Here is a 20,150-nt window from a genome sequence, read left to right as displayed (position 1 = left end):
CTCCGTCATCTGTTTTTGCCTTGTTTTTGACCATTGTCGACGAATAAATTGTCAACCTGCTTTCGGCGAGTCTTTTTCAAATTTTGGAACACGGAGTCAGTACAAAGGGTTACAATAAGAAGAGAACGCGCGAAGTTCCGCCTTCCCGGTTGGCGTACGCGAGGCAGCATCGGCCGAGCGGCACTTTTTTGGCTGTCGCTGTTTCCGTGCGGCTTGACTGGGGAGGCGAATTTCAACATAAAAGCGTAGGTTTGGTCTCAACATTGGTAGGAACGATATAACAGCATAACCTGCATGTACACTTTTTGCTGGGGACGGGACATTAATAAGACCAAACAGATTGGGTGAACGCAAGGGCGTAGGTTTGCCTAGGGGCGGTAGGGACATACCACTAGCAACTTTTCAGGATGCTCAAATTGTCCCCACCAACTTTTAAGCAACCTAATTTGAGTTCAATGAGTTCAGCTATAAAGGTAATTTAGATTGTCTTACCTTGTGTTTTTAGGATAGAATTGACCCTACAATTATTAAGTGAATTACTTTCATTATGTTCAGACTTACCCCTTTTTCACTTGCGGAATGTGCCGGTCCATTTTTTTCCTTCTAACGCACGTTTGATTGGCTGATGACTAGAACCCCCACATTCACCCAATCCCGACAGAAATACATGTCATGCCGCCTCCTCTGCCCCCTTTGAAGAGGAGGGATATTAGAAGTTGTTTTTTTTTTTTTTTTTTTGTTTTCCCGGCCAGCAGCAGCAGCAGCAGCAGCAGCCACTGTAAGTAATGTAAAAAGATGTCAATGTTGTGAAGGTAGGGAACACACCACTAATTCAAAAATGACAATAAGACACCACCTACCAAATTTGATACAGAAACTTAATATTTAATATTTATAATATTTACACCAAAGATATTAACCGGTAACGCATTATTTGACAGCGGCATCATACGACTGTCATAAGACCAAATGAACCACCATGAAGCTTTGAACCAATTAGCTCCAAAGCTTCAAGAAGCTTCATTTGTCCCACACTGCTCCTTTGGGAGAGACAGTCAACCTCTGTTGCCACCTGTTGTCAACACTGGTGTTGTCCAACATGCCTCCTAGCATGCATTGCAGCGCTACAATGTCAATAACAATTAAAATTCATGTTCTGTGCTAATTATTTCTTCAGTTACTGTTCCAGTTGTTTCATCAATTGCTAGTTATGGTATTTGGTAGCACTTTATTTGACAGTGGTGCCATAATACTGTCATAACACAATCATGATTATGACATGGCACTCAACCTCTGCTGCCACCTGCTGTAAACACTGTTGTCGTCCAACATGCCTTCCTAGCATGCATTGCAGCGCTACAATGAAAATAACAATTTAAAATTCATGTTCTGTGCCAATTATTTCTTCAGTTACTGTTCCAGCTGTTTCATTAATTGCTAGTTATGTATTGGTAACACTTTATTTGACTGTGGTACCATAATACTGTCATAAGACAATCATGATTATGTCATGACACTGCCATGAGCATTAATGAATGATTATAACTGAAGATGTCCTGATCACGTCATTTTCAAAGTATCGGAATCGGCAAAAAAATATCGGACATGCCTTTTTTATATATATATATATATATATATATATATATTTTTTTTTTTTTTTTAATTGTTTTCTAATTGTATATAACGTTACAGACAAAATGTCTTACACTCATCCAGAGTAGTTTTGGCTTAAAGTAGGGCTATCAGATTTATTGCGTTAACGGCGGTAATTATTTTTTCTTAATTAATCACGTTAAATAATTAACGCATGCGCTGCACGACCTACTCACGCATTGTCACGTTCAATCTATAAAGGCGCCGTGTTACCAATATATAGAGCTAAACGCAGCGTGTAATGAGTATAGAGAATTTTGACAGCCTTTGGAGCCTTTTTTTATTTGGCTAAAGCCTTACATTCCCTCTCTTAGCAATTAAAATTAGCGTGGGAGGCAATCTGAGGAAGAAAGGTAGTAGATCAAGGGTGTCCAAACTTTTTGCAAATGGGGGCCAGATTTGGCATGGTAAAAATGTTGGGGGCCGACCTTGGCTGACGTCCTTTACGTAGAACAATATATTTAAGCAAAATTTAGCAAGCCATTCAGTGCGTCACATTTGCTTTATTATTTTTTTAATGAATAATTTCAACAATCTCGCAACTAGCCTTTGCGGCGTTCTCTTTCGACTCTCAGGCTCTTGCGAAATACTACTGCTGTGAAATTAAACTAGCTTCAAGTTGCTTCAATTTCTCACTGCGTATCTTCCCTGTAATCTTGTCGTACATGTCAGCGTGTCTTGTTTGGTTATATCGGCTCACATTGAACTCTTTAAAAACAGTGACTGTCTCTTTGCAAATGAGGCAAGACACAGTTGTTGCGCATTTTAGTGAAGAAATAGTCCAATTTCCACCTATCCTTGAAGTGTCGGCCGTCAGAGTCAACTTTTTTTTGTTGATTGTCGCCATTTTAGAAAATTGGAAGTAGAGGGTCACACGGAGTAATGTTGCTTAGCCCTTAAACACCTGCAACATGAAGCAATTATCAGAGAATCCCAAAATTTGAAAAATAAGGTCCTAATGAAACTATTTTTTTCAAATTTGTGAAAAGTCAAAATTAATATGTGTAATAAGCGCTGTAATATCTATAACCCATGCTAAATCATGTATTTTTCTTATGGAACCTGCAGATGCATGTGTTGACTTGCATCCATCTTTTTTTTTTTCCAAAAAGAAATGTCAAATTAGTCTGAAAATCATGAAATTTTTGGTGTATCAAATGTGATACATTTGGCAATAAAGGTTTAAAGTGCTGCTGCCTTTTAGTGGGTAAATGAGGAGCAGCATTTCGTGTGTAAGCTACTTCATATGTTGGTTGCAGTACTGCTGACCAATTTATTAAGTCTGTGTGCGGGCCAGATGTTATTGATTTTCATCCGCTGGGGGCCAGATGAAATTTTACCACGGGCCGCATTTGGCCCCCAGGCCTGACTTTGGACATGTCTGTAGTAGATGATCATTTTCTTAACACCCTATGTTCTTTCTCCACGCAGAGAAGATATATCAATTGGCGCCCCTACGCACAGTCATGGTTGCACTTCCCATCATGCATTTGGGTTGAATGGCTGCAGTATCATTTACTGAAAGCTCAACAAATACAATAGACCCTACCCACCTACGTCACAAAACCACGTGCTCGCTGTATGGTTCCGCCCACTTGTCCGTCATTTTGACTCTGTATTAGCATTGTTTTCAATTGATGGCGGAATTTAAAATGCATTTCATGGAAGACCCAGTGCTTTCTGATGCCGTAAACTCACTGGATCTGTTGCATAAAAGGCGTTATGAGGAAAAGCTTCGTTCTATACAGTCGCCAGATCCATATTTAATGCCCAAATCGATGTTTTTCGACCCACTGTCTTCGCCCTGTCTGCCTGACATCTGCTATGCAGATATTTACAATTATCTTGTCCACACTAAATCAGCCTATTCTCACGAAAATATGAAAAACTTCAAGAGCTTGGAGGCTTATAAATACTTCGTTGCTGGTTGGGTGAAACAGGTCCTCGTCCACGAAAATTCGGCAGGAATCTATCTTGTGCTTGGAAAGGTGAGTTACGAAATTTTCAATTCAAAATCTTTTGTTATTGCTAACATCCACTGTCAAGTCTAATGTATTTCATGTCGTTTGTCAATGGAGTTAAGGCTTTTAATGTTTATATGATTTAGCGATAGCACTCTCACTACATACATACGTGTATGTTGTCGGCGATTAGCCTAGCAATGATCTTAATTGTGGTTATTTGTCAGCCCCGTAGACGAGGCCAGTTTCTTTCACTTGGTACCAGCTAAATATTATTCAAAAAATAACGATGGTGGAAGAAAGGGAAGTCACAAACATCTTGAATTTGAAACTATGTCGTACTACGTCGTATGTTGTCGGCCATTAGCCTCGCAATGACGTTAATTGTGGTTATTTGTCAGCCCCGTAGACGAGGCCAGTTTCTTTCACTTGGTACCAGCTAAATATTATTCAAAAAATAACGATGGTGGAAGAAAGGGAAGTCACAAACATCTTGAATTTGAAACTATGTCGTACTACGTCGTATGTTGTCGGCAATTAGCCTCGCAATGATCTTAATTGTGGTTATTTGTCAGCCCAAAACCCTCTAAGTATATCTTAAATGCATCTTACCGGATATAAAATGACTACTACATAGTCTGTGGTGATTTTTTGGTGCCCAGTTTTCACGTCGAATTGCAGCCGTCCATTTCGCTCTCTTTGGATCCCTCGGAATACGGTAAAACTTCAAGTCTCTCCTTCCATCTTCTCTGTTAGTGCAACCAACAGCCACACATGCCTTCACCATTTTGATTATTAATGTTAAGGAGCAGAAAAACACGCCGTAAATAGGAGAAATGTACGTAGCCGTAACAGGTTAACACTATGTTTTGACGGACAAGTGGGCGGTACCATTCAGGAGAGCGGAGTTGTGACGTCACGTGGGTAGGGTCTATAGATGGCAATATTTAGTCACAATATACAAAGTCACATTTATCCTTTAAGAATTACAAGTCTTTCTATCTGTGGATCCCTCTCACAGAAAGAATGTTAATGATGTAAATGCCATCTAGAGGATTTATTGTCATAATAAACAAATACAGTATTTATGTAATGCATGTTGAATGTATATATTCGTCCGAGTTTTATTCATTTTTTTCTCAATGCATTGCCAAAATGTATATGATCGGGAAAAATTATCGGGAATGATTGAAATTGAATCGGGAGCAAAAAAAAAAAAAAAAAGCAATCGGATCGGGAAATATCGGGATCGGCAGATACTCAAACGATCGGGATCGGATCGGGAGCAACAAAACATGATCTGAACAACCCTACTTATAACAGATGTCATTTAGTGTTCTCCGGCAAACGATCTGACTTTTGAATGGTAGTAAAAGATTCGAGCTGGACATAATTGGAGTTAGTAACATAATTTGCTGGATGACACTTATTGACATCTGTCATAAGCATTCAGTAATGCCCATGATAGTGTCATATCATAAATATAACCGTCTTATGACAGTCTTATGATGCCACTGTCAAATAAAGTGTTACCAAATACCATTACAAGCAATTAATGAAACAACTGGAACAGTAACTGAAGACATAATTAGCACAGAACATGAATTTTGATTATTATGGGGTGGCGTGGCTCAGTGGTAGAGTAGTTGTCCCCCAACCCAGATGTTGTGGGTTCAATTCTCCACCCTGATGAACTCGCCTAAGTGTCCTTGAGCAAGATACTGAACCCCACGTTGCTCCTGGTGCTGCGTCACCAGTAGGTGGATGGCGAGATAGTGTAAAGCACTTTGAACGCCTTGAAAGGTGGAAAAGTGCTATATGAGTATAACACCATTATTTACACCTGTAGTGCAGCAATGCATGCTAGGAGGCATGTGTTGCCTATTAACCCAAATAAATAAACAAATAAGCCGCACTGGACTATAAGCCGCAGGGTTCAAATTGAAGGAAAAAAGTAGCGGCTTGCAGTCCGACAATTACGGTATTCTCGCTTATCCTCCAAAAATCTGTTTTCCTATTGCTCATTTAAAATGAAATAAAACATTGATGCGGTTCCTTGGAATTGGGCTGGCATCTTCTTGCAGCTCTAGCTATGCAGAAGGTTCAAGGGGGTTCAGAGCGTGTTGTCATGTGATCACGGAAAACTCTTATAGGAATGCACTTCCTCCGAGACTCCAGACTTTCAGACGTAGCAGGGCCTGGAAGTTGAGCGCTCTCCCCGGGGATCCCCTTTCAAAGACCCCCACCGAGTTGCCCCTCGTAACCCCCCCCAAAGCTCTCCTAAGGCCACCTCGGGCTGCCATCCTTCTTCATCATTTCTTCACCTTTTCTTCCCTCTCGCCACACTCAACTTTCATCCTTTCCTTCTGCGGGCCTGATTTATTGAGGGTGAGGCGTGGAGATTTATGCCTCGCGGGTTATTCTTATCCGCTCTCATGTGGCGGGCGGCCCGGCCAACTTGTCACCGAGACGCCCCGCTTCGAGGGTCGCTGTGCGCATAAGTCGCATATCCTTCATAATCGGCCTCTGTTCGCTGCATTTCTCTACGTTAGGGGCGTGACAGTATATCAGAAAAGGTGATATATCGCGATACTTGGTAGCCCAAAAGGTTTTCAATATGCTACAACCAAGAATCGATATAACCACATTCTTAAGTTAGAATAGAGTCAACGTTAGCTCACTGGCTACCATTGATGGCGCCAAAACATCCAATTCGTTTTGACTGGCTTGGACGTCAAGTTCCATCAATTGCACTGAAACCAGAGCATTCGCAGCCCGTCTTATGCGAGCATTTATAGGTCGCTTTCTGTTCATTTTAGGGCATCTACAGGTGACTTCCTGTTGATTTTAAATCACTTTCTATTCATTTTTGGGACATTATTGAGTCACTTCCTTTTCAGTTATCCAAAATCAACAGGAATTGACCTGTAAATGCCCCAAAAACAACAAAGTGACACAAAATAAAGAGTAGGTGACCTGTAAATGCCCCCAAAACTACAGAATGTGACACAAAATTAATAGGAAGCTACCCAGAAGTGCCCTAAAATCAACAGGAAATAACCCAAAACGTACAAGACGTAGGCCAAAATAAATAGGAAGTGACTTGTAAATACCCCGAAATCAACAGGAAGTAAGCGATGAACAGAAAGAGACCCGGAAATGCCCCAAAATCAACAGGAAATGACCAAAAATGCACAGGAAGTCTGCCGAAATCAGCAGGAAGTGACTTGTAAATATCCCGAAATCAACAGGAAATGACCCAAAATGTACAGGAAGTAAGCCAAAATTAACAGGAAGTGACTCGTAAATAGCCTGAAATCAACAGGAAGTGACCAATGAACAGGAGGTGGCCCGGAAATGCCATAAAATCAACAGGAAATGACCCTAAATGTACAGGAAGTCAGCCAAAATCAATAGGAAGTGACTCATAAAAACCCTGAATTCAACAGGAAGTGACCGATGAGCAGGAAGTGGCCCGGAAATGCCCCAAGATCAACAGGAAATGACCTAAAATGCACAGGAAGTCAGTCAAAATCAACAAGAAGTAACCGATGAACAGAAGGAAACCCGGAAATGCCCCAAAATCAACAGGAAATGACCCAAAATGTTCAAGACGTAGGCCAAAATCAATAGGAAGTGACTTGTAAATACCCCGAAATCAACGGGAAGTAAGCGATGAACAGAAAGAGACCCGGAAATGCCCCCAAATCAATAGGAAATGACCAAAAATGTACAGGAAGTCTGCCAAAATCAACAGGAAGTTACTCGTTAATATCTCGAAATCAACAGGAAGTGTCCGATGAACAGAAAGAGACCCGGAAATGCCCCAAAATCAACAGGAAATGACCTAAAATGCACAGGAAGTCTGCCGAAATCAGCAGGAAGTGACTTGTAAATATCCGAAATCAACAGGAAATGACCCAAAATGGACAGGAAGTCAGCCCAAATCAACAGGAAGTGATTCGTAAATACCCTGAAATCAACAGGAAGTGACCGATGAACAGGAAGTGGCCCGGAAATGCCCCGAAATCAACAGGAAATGACCTGAAATGTACAGGAAGTCAGCCAAAATCAACAGGAAGTTCCTTGTTAATATCTCGAAATCAACAGGAAGTAACCCATGCACAGAAAGAGACCCGAAAATGCCCCAAAATCAACAGGAAACAACAAATGTTAATATCTCGAAATCAACAGGAAGTAACCGATGAACAGAAAGAGACCCGGAAATGCCCCAAAATCAACAGGAAATGACCAAAAATGCACAGGAAGTCTGCCGAAATCAGCAGGAAGTGACTTGTAAATATCCCGAAATCAACAGGAAATGACCCAAAATGTACAGGAAGCCAAAATTAACAGGAAGTGACTCGTAAATAGCCTGAAATCAACAGGAAGTGACCAATGAACAGGAAGTGGCCCGGAAATGCCATAAAATCAACAGGAAATGACCCAAAATGTACAGGAAGTCAGCCAAAATCAATAGGAAGTGACTCATAAAAACCCTGAATTCAACAGGAAGTGACCGATGAGCAGGAAGTGGCCCGGAAATGCCCCAAAATCAACAGGAAATGACCTAAAATGCACAGGAAGTCAGCCAAAATCAACAAGAAGTAACCGGTGAACAGAAGGAAACCCGGAAATGCCCCAAAATCAACAGGAAATGACCCAAAATGTACAGGAATTAAGCCAAAATCAATAGGAAGTGACTCGTAAATAGCCCAAAATCAACAGGAAGTGACCGATGAACAGGAAGTGGCCCGGAAATGCCCTAAAATAAACATGAAATGACCCATAATGCACAGGAAGTGAGCCAAAATCAATGGGAAGTGACTCGTAAATACCCTGAAATCAACAGGAAGTGGCCGATGAACATGACGTGGCCCTAAAATGCCCCGAAATCAATTGGAAATGACCTAAAATGTACAGGAAATCAGCCAAAATCAACAGGAAGTGACTGGTTAATGTCTCAAAATCAACAGGAAGTAATCGATGAACAGAAATTGGCCCGGAAATACCCACAATATCAACAGGAAATGACATTAAATGCCCCAAAATGAACTCCTTTCCTGGCATTAGCTGCCACTGACGTCCAATCTGTTTGAAATGTGAGGGATGAAACAAGTTGGACATCCACTAGTGATTAACTCATTCTAATTCACAGCAGAAGGATGAAAATAAAGTACAGGTATCTTGTTTTTCAGTACATTTCATTCCTAGATCTCAGCTGGCACTTAACATTAATTTGAGGGGCACTTTTAATTAACCAACTCTGCCTAGCAACAAGGGGCCATCAGTCAGGAAAATCAGCAAAACGCCAGTCCCGCTACGCAAATTACAATATAGAGCGACAGCTGTACTCAGCACACCCACAGTGTGGGTGGGCCATGTTTTTTTGTGGTGGGGCCCTGAAGGGGATCCTCCCTTTTTTTTCCTGTGACTTCTTTTGTGGTATTTTGCCAGAATTCCCATGAGTGAGCACGGTTAACTTGTTGTCAAATCGACAATTTCGAGGCAGTCAATGAGATTTCATTTCAAGTGTCTCACATTTCCGTGTCCATGACAGTTTTACCCCACAGCGGCATTAGGTGACACCCCGCCCCCCTCGCCGACGACATATATTGACACCGCCACGTAGCCGGCGGTGGGTTATTCAAGTCCGTGTGGGGTTGTGACGTTCGCACCGGCTTTGGTGATGACTTCCCAGAAAAATTCCGAACATTCGTCATCTCCTCCCAGTCGTTTTTAAGATAGTCACAATTCTTCTATAGGTCAATCTGAGGTCAAGTAGTTCCACCATTTTGATTAAACGTCCTGTGGATCTCAGGTCACTTCCTGTGGATTTGGGGGCATTTCAGGGTCACTTCCTGTTTATTTGGAGGCATTTTGGGTTCACTTCCTGTTCACATTAAGTCACGTCCTGTTGATTTGGGGGCATTTCAAGGTTACTTCCTGATCGTTTTGGGTCACTTCCTGTACATATTGGGTCACTTCCTGTTGATTTTCAGGCATTTCAGGGTCACTTCCTGTTTATTTTGAGGCATTTTGGGTTCAATTCCTGTAGATATTGGGTCACTTCCTATTGAATTTGCGGCATTCCAGGGTCACTTCCTGTAGCTATCGGGTCACTTCCTATTGATTTGGGTGAATTGTGGGTTCACTTCCTGTACATTTTGGGTCACTTCCTGTTGATTTGTTTGGCATCTTGGACTTCCTGTAAATATCTGGTCACTTCCTGTTTATTTTTTGGGGCATTTTTGGTTCTCTTCCTGTACATATTGGGTCACTTCCTGTTGATTTTGAAGCATTCCACAGTCACTTCCTGTAAATATCAGGACTCCCTGTTGATATGGGGGCATTTCCAGGACACTTCCTTTTGATTCTGAGGTATTCTAGAGTCACTTGCAGTAGGTAGCAGGTCACTTCCTATTGATTTGGGGGTATTTTGAGTTCACTTCCTTTTGATTTTGAGGTATTCTAGACTCACTTCCTGTAGATAGCGGGTCACTTCCTGTTGATTTGGGGGCATTTTGGTTTCACTTCCTGTACATATTGGGTCACTTCCTTTTGATTTTGAGGCATTCCAGGGTCACTTCCAGTTGATTTGGGGGCATTTCAGGGTTACTTCCTGATCATTTTGGGTCACTTCCTGTACACATAGGGTCACTTCCTTGATTTTCAAGCATCCCAGGGTCACCTCCTATAGATATCAGGTCACTTCCTGTTGATTTTGAGGCAATTAAGGGTCACTTCCTGTAGATACCAGGTCACTTCCTATTTTTTGGGGGGCATTTGGGATTCTTTACCTGTACATATTAGGTCACTTCCTGTTGATTTGGAGGCCTTCCATGTTCACTTCAAGTTGATTTTGAAGCATTCCAGGGTCACTTCCTGTAGATATCGGGTCACTTCCTTTGATATGGCGGCATTTCAGGGTCACTTCCTGTTGTCATCGGGTCACTTCCTATTGATTTGGGGACATTTGGGGTTCTTTTCCTGTACATATTAGGGCTCTTCCTGTTGATTTGGAGGCCTTCCAGGTTCTATTCCAGTTGATTTTGAAGCATTCCAGGGTCACTTCCTGTATATATCAGGTAACTTCCTGTTGATTTTCAAGCATCCCAGGGTCACTTCCTATAGATATCGGGTCACTTCCTGTTGATTTTGAGGCAATTAAGGGTCACTTCCTGTAGATACCAGGTCACTTCCTATTTTTGGGGGGGCATTTGGGGTTCTTTACCTGTACATAGTAGGTCACTTCCTGTTGATTTGGAGGCCTTCCATGTTCACTTCAAGTTGATTTTGAAGCGTTCCAGGGTCACCTCCTGTAGATATCGGGTCACTTCCTTTGATATGGGGGCATTTCAGGGTCAGTTCCTGTTGATTTTTTAGGCATCTCGGACTTCCTATTGCTATCAGGTCACTTCCTTTTTATTTTGGGTCATTTTGGGTTCACTTTTTGTACATAATGGGTCACTTCCTGTTGATTTTGGGGCATTCCAAGGTCACTTCCTGTTGATTTTGAAGCATTCCAGGGTTACTTCCTGTAGATATCTGGTTGCTTCCTGTTGATTTGGGAGCATTTCGAGGTCACTTCCTGTCAATTTTTAAGGCATCTCACTTTCTGTAGATGTCGGGTCACTTTCTGTAAATTTTGGGTCACTTCCTGTTCATTTTGAGGCATTTCAGAATAACTTTCTGTTGATTTTAAAGCATTTCAGGACCACTTCCTTTAGATATCGGGTCACTTGATGTTGATATGGGGGCATTTCAGGGTCACTTCCTGTTGATTTTTTTAGGCATCTCTGACTTCCTTCCTATTGCTATCAGGTCACTTCCTTTTTATTTTGGGTCATTTTGGGTTCACTTTCTGTACATATTGGGTCAATTCCTGTTGATTTTGGGGCATTCCAGGATTACTTCCTGTAGATATCTGGCTGCTTCCTGTTGATTTGGGAGCATTTCAAGGTCACTTCCTGTCGATTTTTGAGGCATCTCACTTTCTATAGATGTCGGGTAACTTCCTGTAAATTTTGGGTCACTTCCTATTGATTTTGAGGCATTCCAGGGTCACGTCCTGTTTATTTTGAGGCATATCAGATCACTTTCTGTTGATTTTGGAGAATTCCAGGATCACTTACTTTAGATATTAGGTCACTTGCTGTTGATATGTGGGCATTTTGGGGTCACTTCCTGTTGAATTTTGAAGCATTTCGGACTTCCTATAGATATTGGGTCACTTCCTGTTTATTTTGGGGATTGTGGGCTCACTTCCTGTTGAATTTGAGACATTCCACGGTCATTTCCTGTATATATCGGGTCACTTCCTGTTTATTTGGGGGCCTTTCAGGGTCACTTCCTATTGGGCATTCGTGGTTCACTTGCTGCAGATATTGGGTCACTTCCTGTTTATTTTGGGGCATTTTTGGTTCACTTGCTGTTCATATTTGTCACCTATTGATATGGTGTGATTTTGGGGTTATATCCTGTTGATTTGGGGGCATTTCAGGGTTACTTCCTGATCGTATTGGATCACTTCCTGTTGATTGGAGCGGCATTTATGGGCCACTCCCTGTTGATTGTTTTAAAATTAGAGGGGAAAAATGGGAAATATGAAGTCTTTTTCTTTACAATTTACACAATTTTCTCGTAAAAATGTGCTTTTAGACAGAAACTAATATTTCTCATTCCTCAAATGTAGTTTACACGACTAGTTTACATAGCTTTTCAGTCTTGTTAACAGCAAGATGGTGAAATCAGCTCAAAGTGTTGCTCGTCATCGGCCTTTCACCGGTCGAGTGCTTCCGTTGTCAGTGTGAGCAGCGATGCACAACTAAAGTTAGGCGACCCCCACCTAACCTCGCTGAGCCAAAGACGCCGCTGACCGTGACCTGTCTCACATCAAACGTAAAAAATCACTCCACTTGCTATTTTTTTTCCTGATAATCTTGAATATCTCTCAGTCCATGGCCGTAAAGGATTACCTCGGTGAGTCGTGACATACATTGTCAGGTGTTTTGTAACAAAATATATCTGAAAATGCTGGACATCACACCAGAGGTTGCGCTAGACATTTTCGTTGTCTGTCATTTTGACTGACAGGGTCATAAAAATCCGGTCATAATCTATTTTTACCAGTCACTGAAATTTTTAAAATGATAATGATGACATATTCAATAGTATTTAGTTTTCATTCATTTTTAATTTTGTAACGCTTGCTTGGCGGCGAAAAATTAGACACTGAAGTTGTATTTTTCTCCCTCTTTTTACTCTGCTTACCGCCATCAACACCAACAAAACAACTCCACTCCCAAAGAAAAAGAGGCAACCATATAGACCCCAATCACCAACGTCATACAATGATCTTAATTGTGGTCGTCAGCCCAAAATCTTCTAAATATATATTAAATGCATCTTACCAGATATAAAATGACTACTACATAGTCTGTGGTGATCGTTTGGTGCCAAGTTTCCTGAGCGAAATATGGGCGCCGCCATCTAGGAAAATGTCTGCTTCGCACTTCCGGTCCGGTTGAGTAGCAGTGTATTAGCAGTGTATTGACGACGATAAAACTACGAAATCAAGCCAGAGCAACCCATGGAATCTTCAAAAATTGATTCAGCACGACCTAGATGACACGTAGATGAGATTGGATAGCAGTTCGTGTCACTTCGTTGATCATTCGTGGACAAAATTATTAACAACGGTCAGCCTGTGTTAACGTGAGGAATGGATTGATACTACGGCCATTAGTGACCAAAATGTGGTGAAATTACAAGTTATATTACATTTGCCGACTGCAGAATGGCTGACATAGATTGTTTTGTTACAAGGAAATGCTACAAGGTTATGTACATATGATGTAAACACAAATAGTATGTCATTCTTTTTATTGCAGGCATTGATCGCAATAAAACATTTAGACATGATTCCATTTCTTGTTTTTTTTTTAAAAACGATTGGTGCACTCCAAAACAGGTCAATAAATCACATTTATAAAAGTATTGCAGACCGCAGAGCTCCGGAGCCTCGTGAACAAATAGCGACATCACGGAGGCCCTCGGCGGCATTTAGATGTGCTTTTTTCCCGTCCTCGGTAATTCCAGCTCCAATAGCATATATTTAAAGATGCTGCCGTTCACAAGTTCGTAGTTGGATCACGGTGATCTCGGCGAACCACCGTCTGTCACAATGCCTGCCTCTCTCTCGGCCTCTCCCGGGAGTCGAGCTGTCATCATCATTGTGGAACGCAAACGATATATGTTCGATATATGTCCATCAACGTACAAGTCGTCTTCCCTTTTATAACAGCGTTTCCCAGCTGTAAACAAACAAATAAAAACTTGTAACACTTGGATTTATGCGGTGCATTCAAACACGATTAGCAACAGGCGGATAGCAGCAGTAGCAGAAGCTAGTTGTTGTAAAAACAATTAAACTTCGTAATTACAATCATCATCGTAATATCAATAGCAAAGGCAACAAGTCGTTTCATGCGCCAGATTTTAGGTTTCGTATTTTTAGAGCACATTACCTTCCATAACAGCGGGGGCATGACTGCGGGAGCTGTCAGTTTTGTACATCTCCTTCCCTCCCACCTGTATGACGAGTACGAGCACCCATGGTTTGGAAATCGACATGGTACGAAGCATGGAGGCCTTGGCTTGGTTCTCCACCCGCCTACATCAAAATAACATTCCCGGGATCTTGTAAAAAGACCTTCCAACTTCGATTCCACCGCCATTGACTTCAATGGTAAACAGGCGGAAACGGAAGGGGAAGGAAGACATAAGGAAGTAAACCGGTACCTCGAAAACTATACACAGGCGGCAATCTAGTCCACCAATTGGATCACGCGCTGGCACACTGGGTGCACCAATAAGAACCTCGCGTTGATGTGTCAATCACGGTGCTGCCGCCAGACCCCGGTGACGCTACAATATTCTGACAGAATAGCCAACGACGTCATGCATTAAGAGAGACAATAGCTAATTAATATGCCACCCTGTGGTCTGGGGTGTGAATTGCAACCTGTCAAAATGACGGGCGGACTTCAGTTTTTTACGTCACCGTTTTAAAAAAACGGTCAACGACGGAAAATATCCGGTTAACGCGACCCCTGCATCACACACATGTACTGTACTGAATATTAATATTTTGGCTTAGATGACTTAAAATGTGATGTTCAAGTATGCTCGTTCTATAATGGGTTAACAATATTTTCTATTATTTTATAAACTGGGCTTTAAATCATCATATATAGAGTGCACCGCTTTAAAAAAAAAAATTACCTGCTACCATACCGACAATAGAATCAAAAAGTGTTGTCCAAGTTACTTTTAAAAAGTAACTTAAAAAACCACGTAAAAAAACAAGGCAAGCAACGAAGGGATCGAGAATACAAAACGTCAAATGGCAGAAAGTCAATATCTTGGCAACCTGCCTAGGATCGGTTTAAAGGCACCGCTGATGAGCTGGAATTGGATGCAGGTACGACTTCGGAAGCTCTGTAACAAAACAATTTGACCAGCAGCAGAATGTGACAAAATAAACAAATCATCATACTAGCTTCGCTTGCTAGCTAGCACAGCTATTTTCCCAGTCCAGGCCAACTACGTCATTATCCCTAGCGTCCATTGCGCGCATAAAACATGGCGCCCTCCGTAGGCCAAAACATGTACTAAATATTACAGAGTTTTAAATCAATGGCAATATTTTATGTGTTTCAGATAACATATTTAAGTAAAAGAGAACAATTGTGGCTTATTAGAGACTACGAGTCTTTCAGTCCAAGGTTTCCTGTAAGACCCTAATTTGAAACTAGGGATGTCCCGATCGCATATTTTTGCACCAGAGTCTGAGTCACCTGATTTTAAGAAACTGACGATACAGAGTCCCGATCTAATACCTGAAAACAAAAAGCTTTTTTTTTTTGTCCTATTGCCCTGTATATATACGTATATGTATGTATTAGGGCTGTCAAATTTATCGCATTCGCGGGCGGTAATTAATTTTTTTAATTAATCACGTTAAAATATTTGATGCAATTAACGCATGCACGGAATGACCCGTTCATGCGTTGCCTCAAACAGTTTACAATGCCGTTTTTGCACATTGAGAGCGAAAAGGCGGAGAAAAGCGAGTGGATACATGCATTCTTTGGACCGCACCTTTTATTGACTTTGAGCTTTGTAAAATCTTTCAAAACAAATATTGTTAAGTATTAAGTATTGTGGGAAAGAATGAAAGGAGACAATATTTTTCTGGACACGCTTAATTGAACACAACGCAGATCATACTGTATACCATTTGCAGCCACTACTAACAGTCATGGTTGCCCAACTTCCCATCATGTATTTGGGCGGAGCAGGACATGATCTTTTTCTGAACACGCTTGATTGAACACAAAGCAGAACATATTGTATACCATTTGCAGCCACCACTGACAGTCCTGGTTGCCCAACTTCCCATCATGCATTTGGGCGGAACAGTTAAGTTGCTACAGTATCATTTAGTGAAAGCACAACAAAAATAATATTCCTATCTCTCAAAAAAATAATGTTCACAAAAGAAAAGTGCTCAATGCAAAGAGAACTGGCATTCCCAATCAAAATAGCTATGCAAAATACACATAAAACTTACTCATCTCTACTTATTTTAAAACGAAATGTATTAAAATGAAAACATTAAGAGGGGGTGTTAGTATAAAATTACTATAACTTGTACTCAAATTTATCTTTTAAGAACAAGTCTTTCTATCCGTGGATCCCTTTAACAGAAAGAATGTTAATAATGTTAATGCCAGCTTGTGGATTTATTGTTATAATAAAAAATACAATACTTATGTACAGTATGTTGAATGTTTCTGTCGGTCTTGTGTCTTATCTTTCCATTCCAACAATAATTTACAGAAAAAAATGGACATATTTTAGAGATAGTTTGAATTGCGATTAATTACGATTAATTAATTTTTAAGCTGTGATTAACTCGTTAAAATTTTTTTAATCCTTTGACAGCCCTAGTATGTACTGTATATATAACTAAACACATATATAACTAAATACACACATTTTAAAAATCCAATCTTTTTTACCTGAAAATGACATAATCGGCCTCGATTTCTGATCACATGATTGGATCAGGAACATCCCTAAACGAGACATCTAGAAAAAGCCTTTACACCATAAATGGTCGCTCTTAGACTGGACACATGGACTTAGCGGAGTGGCTCGTGAAAGTCCAGGCTTCCTGACGCCAGATAAGGCAACCTATGAAGTCCTCATGTTACCGACACAAAACGGCCTTTTATAGCCGCAAGTTTACGCCTCGGTGACCTCGCGTGCAAGCTTACGGATGGTTTCCTGTGCTTTTGTGTTCGGCAGGCGGAAACAAACTCAAGCCACAACCATTCCGGCTCAACTGGGCTTGGATCTCCCTGGAGAGGGAGTACTATCTAGTAGACGAGGATGCCAAGTTCCTGGAGGTGACCCTCAAACGCCGGGGATACCTTGGGGAAACATCCTTTGTCAGTGAGTTGCACCGGTCCAAAAATGTAGAGAATCAAATACAGCCAGATTTTGACTCACCCCAATCATCCTAACTGTTTCCTTCAAGGCATCGCGACCAAGGACGGTACCGCTGAGAAGGACAAAGACTTCCGAGGGAAATCCCAAAAGCAGGTCCAGTTCAACCCGGGCCAGACCACAGCGTCCTGGAAGGTGAAGATCTTCACCGACCAGGAGTTTGAAACGTCGGAGAACTTCCAGATTCTGTTGTCCGATCCGGTCATGGCTGTGCTGGAGTTCCCGGATGTGGCCACTGTGGAGATTGTGGACCCGGGAGATGGTAATATACCCCGAATTCAATAAACCCTTGTTTATCGGGACGATGCACCTAAACTCTTGATACGATGCACCTCCATATCGTCTGTCTTTTGGACGAAAATATTTATTAGTCTTGGTCATATTTTAGTCATTTGCAAATGTGTTGGTCTTTGTCGAGTTAGGTCAACGATTACTCAAAATTTTTTGTCCGTAGCATTTCAAAGTTTTAGTCCGAAATTAAAGGTTTACAAGAATTTCGAATGAACATTGACAGAGGAGCACATATTGTAGTGTCTACAAGGACAACGCCAACTTGTTAATTAAAACACACTCAGCAGGAAAACAGTACATTATTTTCAACTAATTACATCCACCTGGACGGCACCGACTAAAATAAATTGCCCAAGAGTTTAAAATGATGCTCCAAACGCTAAGCACTCATGCTAATGCTACGAGTTACATTTAAGCCCTTTTCAGACATACCTTGAACTCCCTGTACTTAACAGGGTAGCCCTTATATATGAAAGCAATTTCAAGGGTCGACTGACACCGAGATGACACGAACATTAACCAGGTAGTGTCCTAGTACAATGTCCGGGACTTACCCAGGTAGAGTAATGTACTAAAGCACAAAGGCTGATGACGTATATGGTGAGGAGCAGAAGTATTTGCACCCCTTGTGATTTTGCAAGTTCACCCACTTAGAAAATAAGTAGAGGTCTCAAATTTAAATCATATAATTTACTGGGGTTCATAAGTATTTGTACCCCTGAGAAAATCAGTGCTAATATTCCGGGTTAGGGTTAAGAAGCCTTTGTTTGCAATTACAGAGGTCAGACACTTTCTGTAGTTCTTCACCAGGTTTTCAAGTGGAAACAGGGGTTTTGGCCCGTATCTCCACACAACTCTTCTCTAGATCTGTAGAGATTTGGGGCTGTCCTTGAGAAACACCAAGTGTCAACCCAATCCAAAAATTTTCTATTGGATTGAGGTCTGGAGACTGGCTTGGCCACTCCAGAGACTGTGTGTCACAATTATTAGCACCCCTGGTGTTAAAACTTCGTACAACCCCCTTTTGCCAACAAAACAGCACCTAATCTTCTCCTATAATGTTTCACAAGCTTGATTTTGTGTCTGGTGAACCATTTCTGTGTAGATTTGGCCATATGTTTAGGGTCATTGTCTTGCTGAAAGACCCAGTGACGACCCATCTTCAGCTTTAGGGCAGAGGGCAACAGATTTTGATTTAAAATGTCCTGGTATTTCAAAGCATTCATGATGCCATGCACCCTTACAAGGTTTCCAGGACCTTTGGAAGCGAAACAGCCCCACAGCATCACTGGCCCACCCCCATACTTCACAGTGGGTATGAGGTGCTGTCTACACGCCAACAAGCTGTTTGGGAGGCATGCACGGAGAAAACCTTTCCTCACTCACAATCATAAACGCAAACGTCTGGAGTTCGCCAAGCGGTATTGGGGCTTCAACTGGAACCGTGTGCTTTGGTCAGATGAGACCAAGATTGAGCTTTTTGGCAACAAATACTCTAAGTGGGTCTGGCGTGCCACGAAAGATGCGCATGCTGAAAAGCACCTCATACCCACTGTGAAGTATGGGCGTGGGTCAGTGATGCCGTGGGGCTGTTTCGCTTCCAAAGGCCCTGGGAACCTTGTTAGGGTGCATGGCATCATGAATGCTTTGAAATACCAGGACATTTTAAATGAAAATCTGTTGCCCTCTGCCCGAAAGCTGAAGATGGGTCGTCACTGGGTCTTTCAGCAAGACAATGACCCTAAACATATGGCCAAATCTACACAGAAATGGTTCACCAGACACAAAATCAAGCAGCCCCCATGGCCATCTCAGTCCCCAGACCTTGTTTTGTTGGCAAAAGTGGGTTGTCCAAAGTATTAACACCAGGGGTGCTAATAATTGTGACACACATTATTTGATATCAAATAATTATTTCTTTTGTGGGATTTTTTCCCCACTGAATAAATGCAGTTGAATTGAAGGTTGGATTTTTCTCTTTTTTTCCATTAAGGTCCAATATTATTTGAATAAAAAAATATTAGAAGCTAAAAAACACATCTTAACCAGGGGTGCCAATAATTATGGAGGGCACTGTATCATCAAACAAAATTTTCTGCCGAATGTAGTATACGTACAGACTGGACACACCTAAACATTGGATTTGTAATGGCTTCTCTTTTGGAAAAAATACAGAGTCGACCGTGTTCATCCCTCAATCCGAGTTCAAAATCGAAGAAGACATCGGAGAGCTTCTGATTCCGGTCCGACGGTCTGGTGACGCCAGCCAGGAACTCATGGTCATCTGCTCCACTCAACAAGGTAACACGATAACTGTCATAGCTTATAGTCCGCAGCTAATAATTCATCTTTTGTACAGGTACCGCCACGGGGACCATTCCCACCTCCGTGCTGTCCTACTCGGACTACATCACGCGGGCCGACGACCACACCAGCGTTCTACGTTTCGACAAAGATGAGCGTGAAAAGTTCTGCCGGGTCATTATTATCGATGACTCGCTGTACGAGGACGAGGAGAGCTTCAACGTGACCCTCAGCGTGCCCATGGGGGGCCGGGTGGGCGCCGCCTATCCCGTCGCCAAGGTCACCATCTTGGCCGACGCTAACGACGGTAAGCCGTCGGAACAGGTTTCATCATACGGTTGCAAGAATCACGATTATCTGTCG

At 41.8% G+C, this 20,150-nt stretch overlaps 1 protein-coding gene across 1 annotated transcript in view; it reads left to right on the top strand.

Annotated features, from left to right (window-relative positions):
* The window catches only part of frem3 (Fras1 related extracellular matrix 3), a 65,497-nt gene that overhangs the window by 15,151 nt on the left and 30,196 nt on the right, over positions 1-20,150 (top strand). Inside the window, exons 3-6 of the mRNA XM_057842447.1 lie at positions 16,992-17,138; positions 17,224-17,454; positions 19,659-19,784; positions 19,843-20,094. Coding sequence (XP_057698430.1) covers positions 16,992-17,138; positions 17,224-17,454; positions 19,659-19,784; positions 19,843-20,094 — 756 coding nt within the window. The remainder of the gene's footprint in view (positions 1-16,991; positions 17,139-17,223; positions 17,455-19,658; positions 19,785-19,842; positions 20,095-20,150) is intronic.

Source organism: Corythoichthys intestinalis, chromosome 8, assembly GCF_030265065.1.
Source record: "Corythoichthys intestinalis isolate RoL2023-P3 chromosome 8, ASM3026506v1, whole genome shotgun sequence".
In the NCBI taxonomy this organism is placed as follows: Eukaryota; Metazoa; Chordata; class Actinopteri; order Syngnathiformes; family Syngnathidae; genus Corythoichthys; species Corythoichthys intestinalis.
This window is presented reverse-complemented; position numbering and strand designations above follow the sequence as displayed.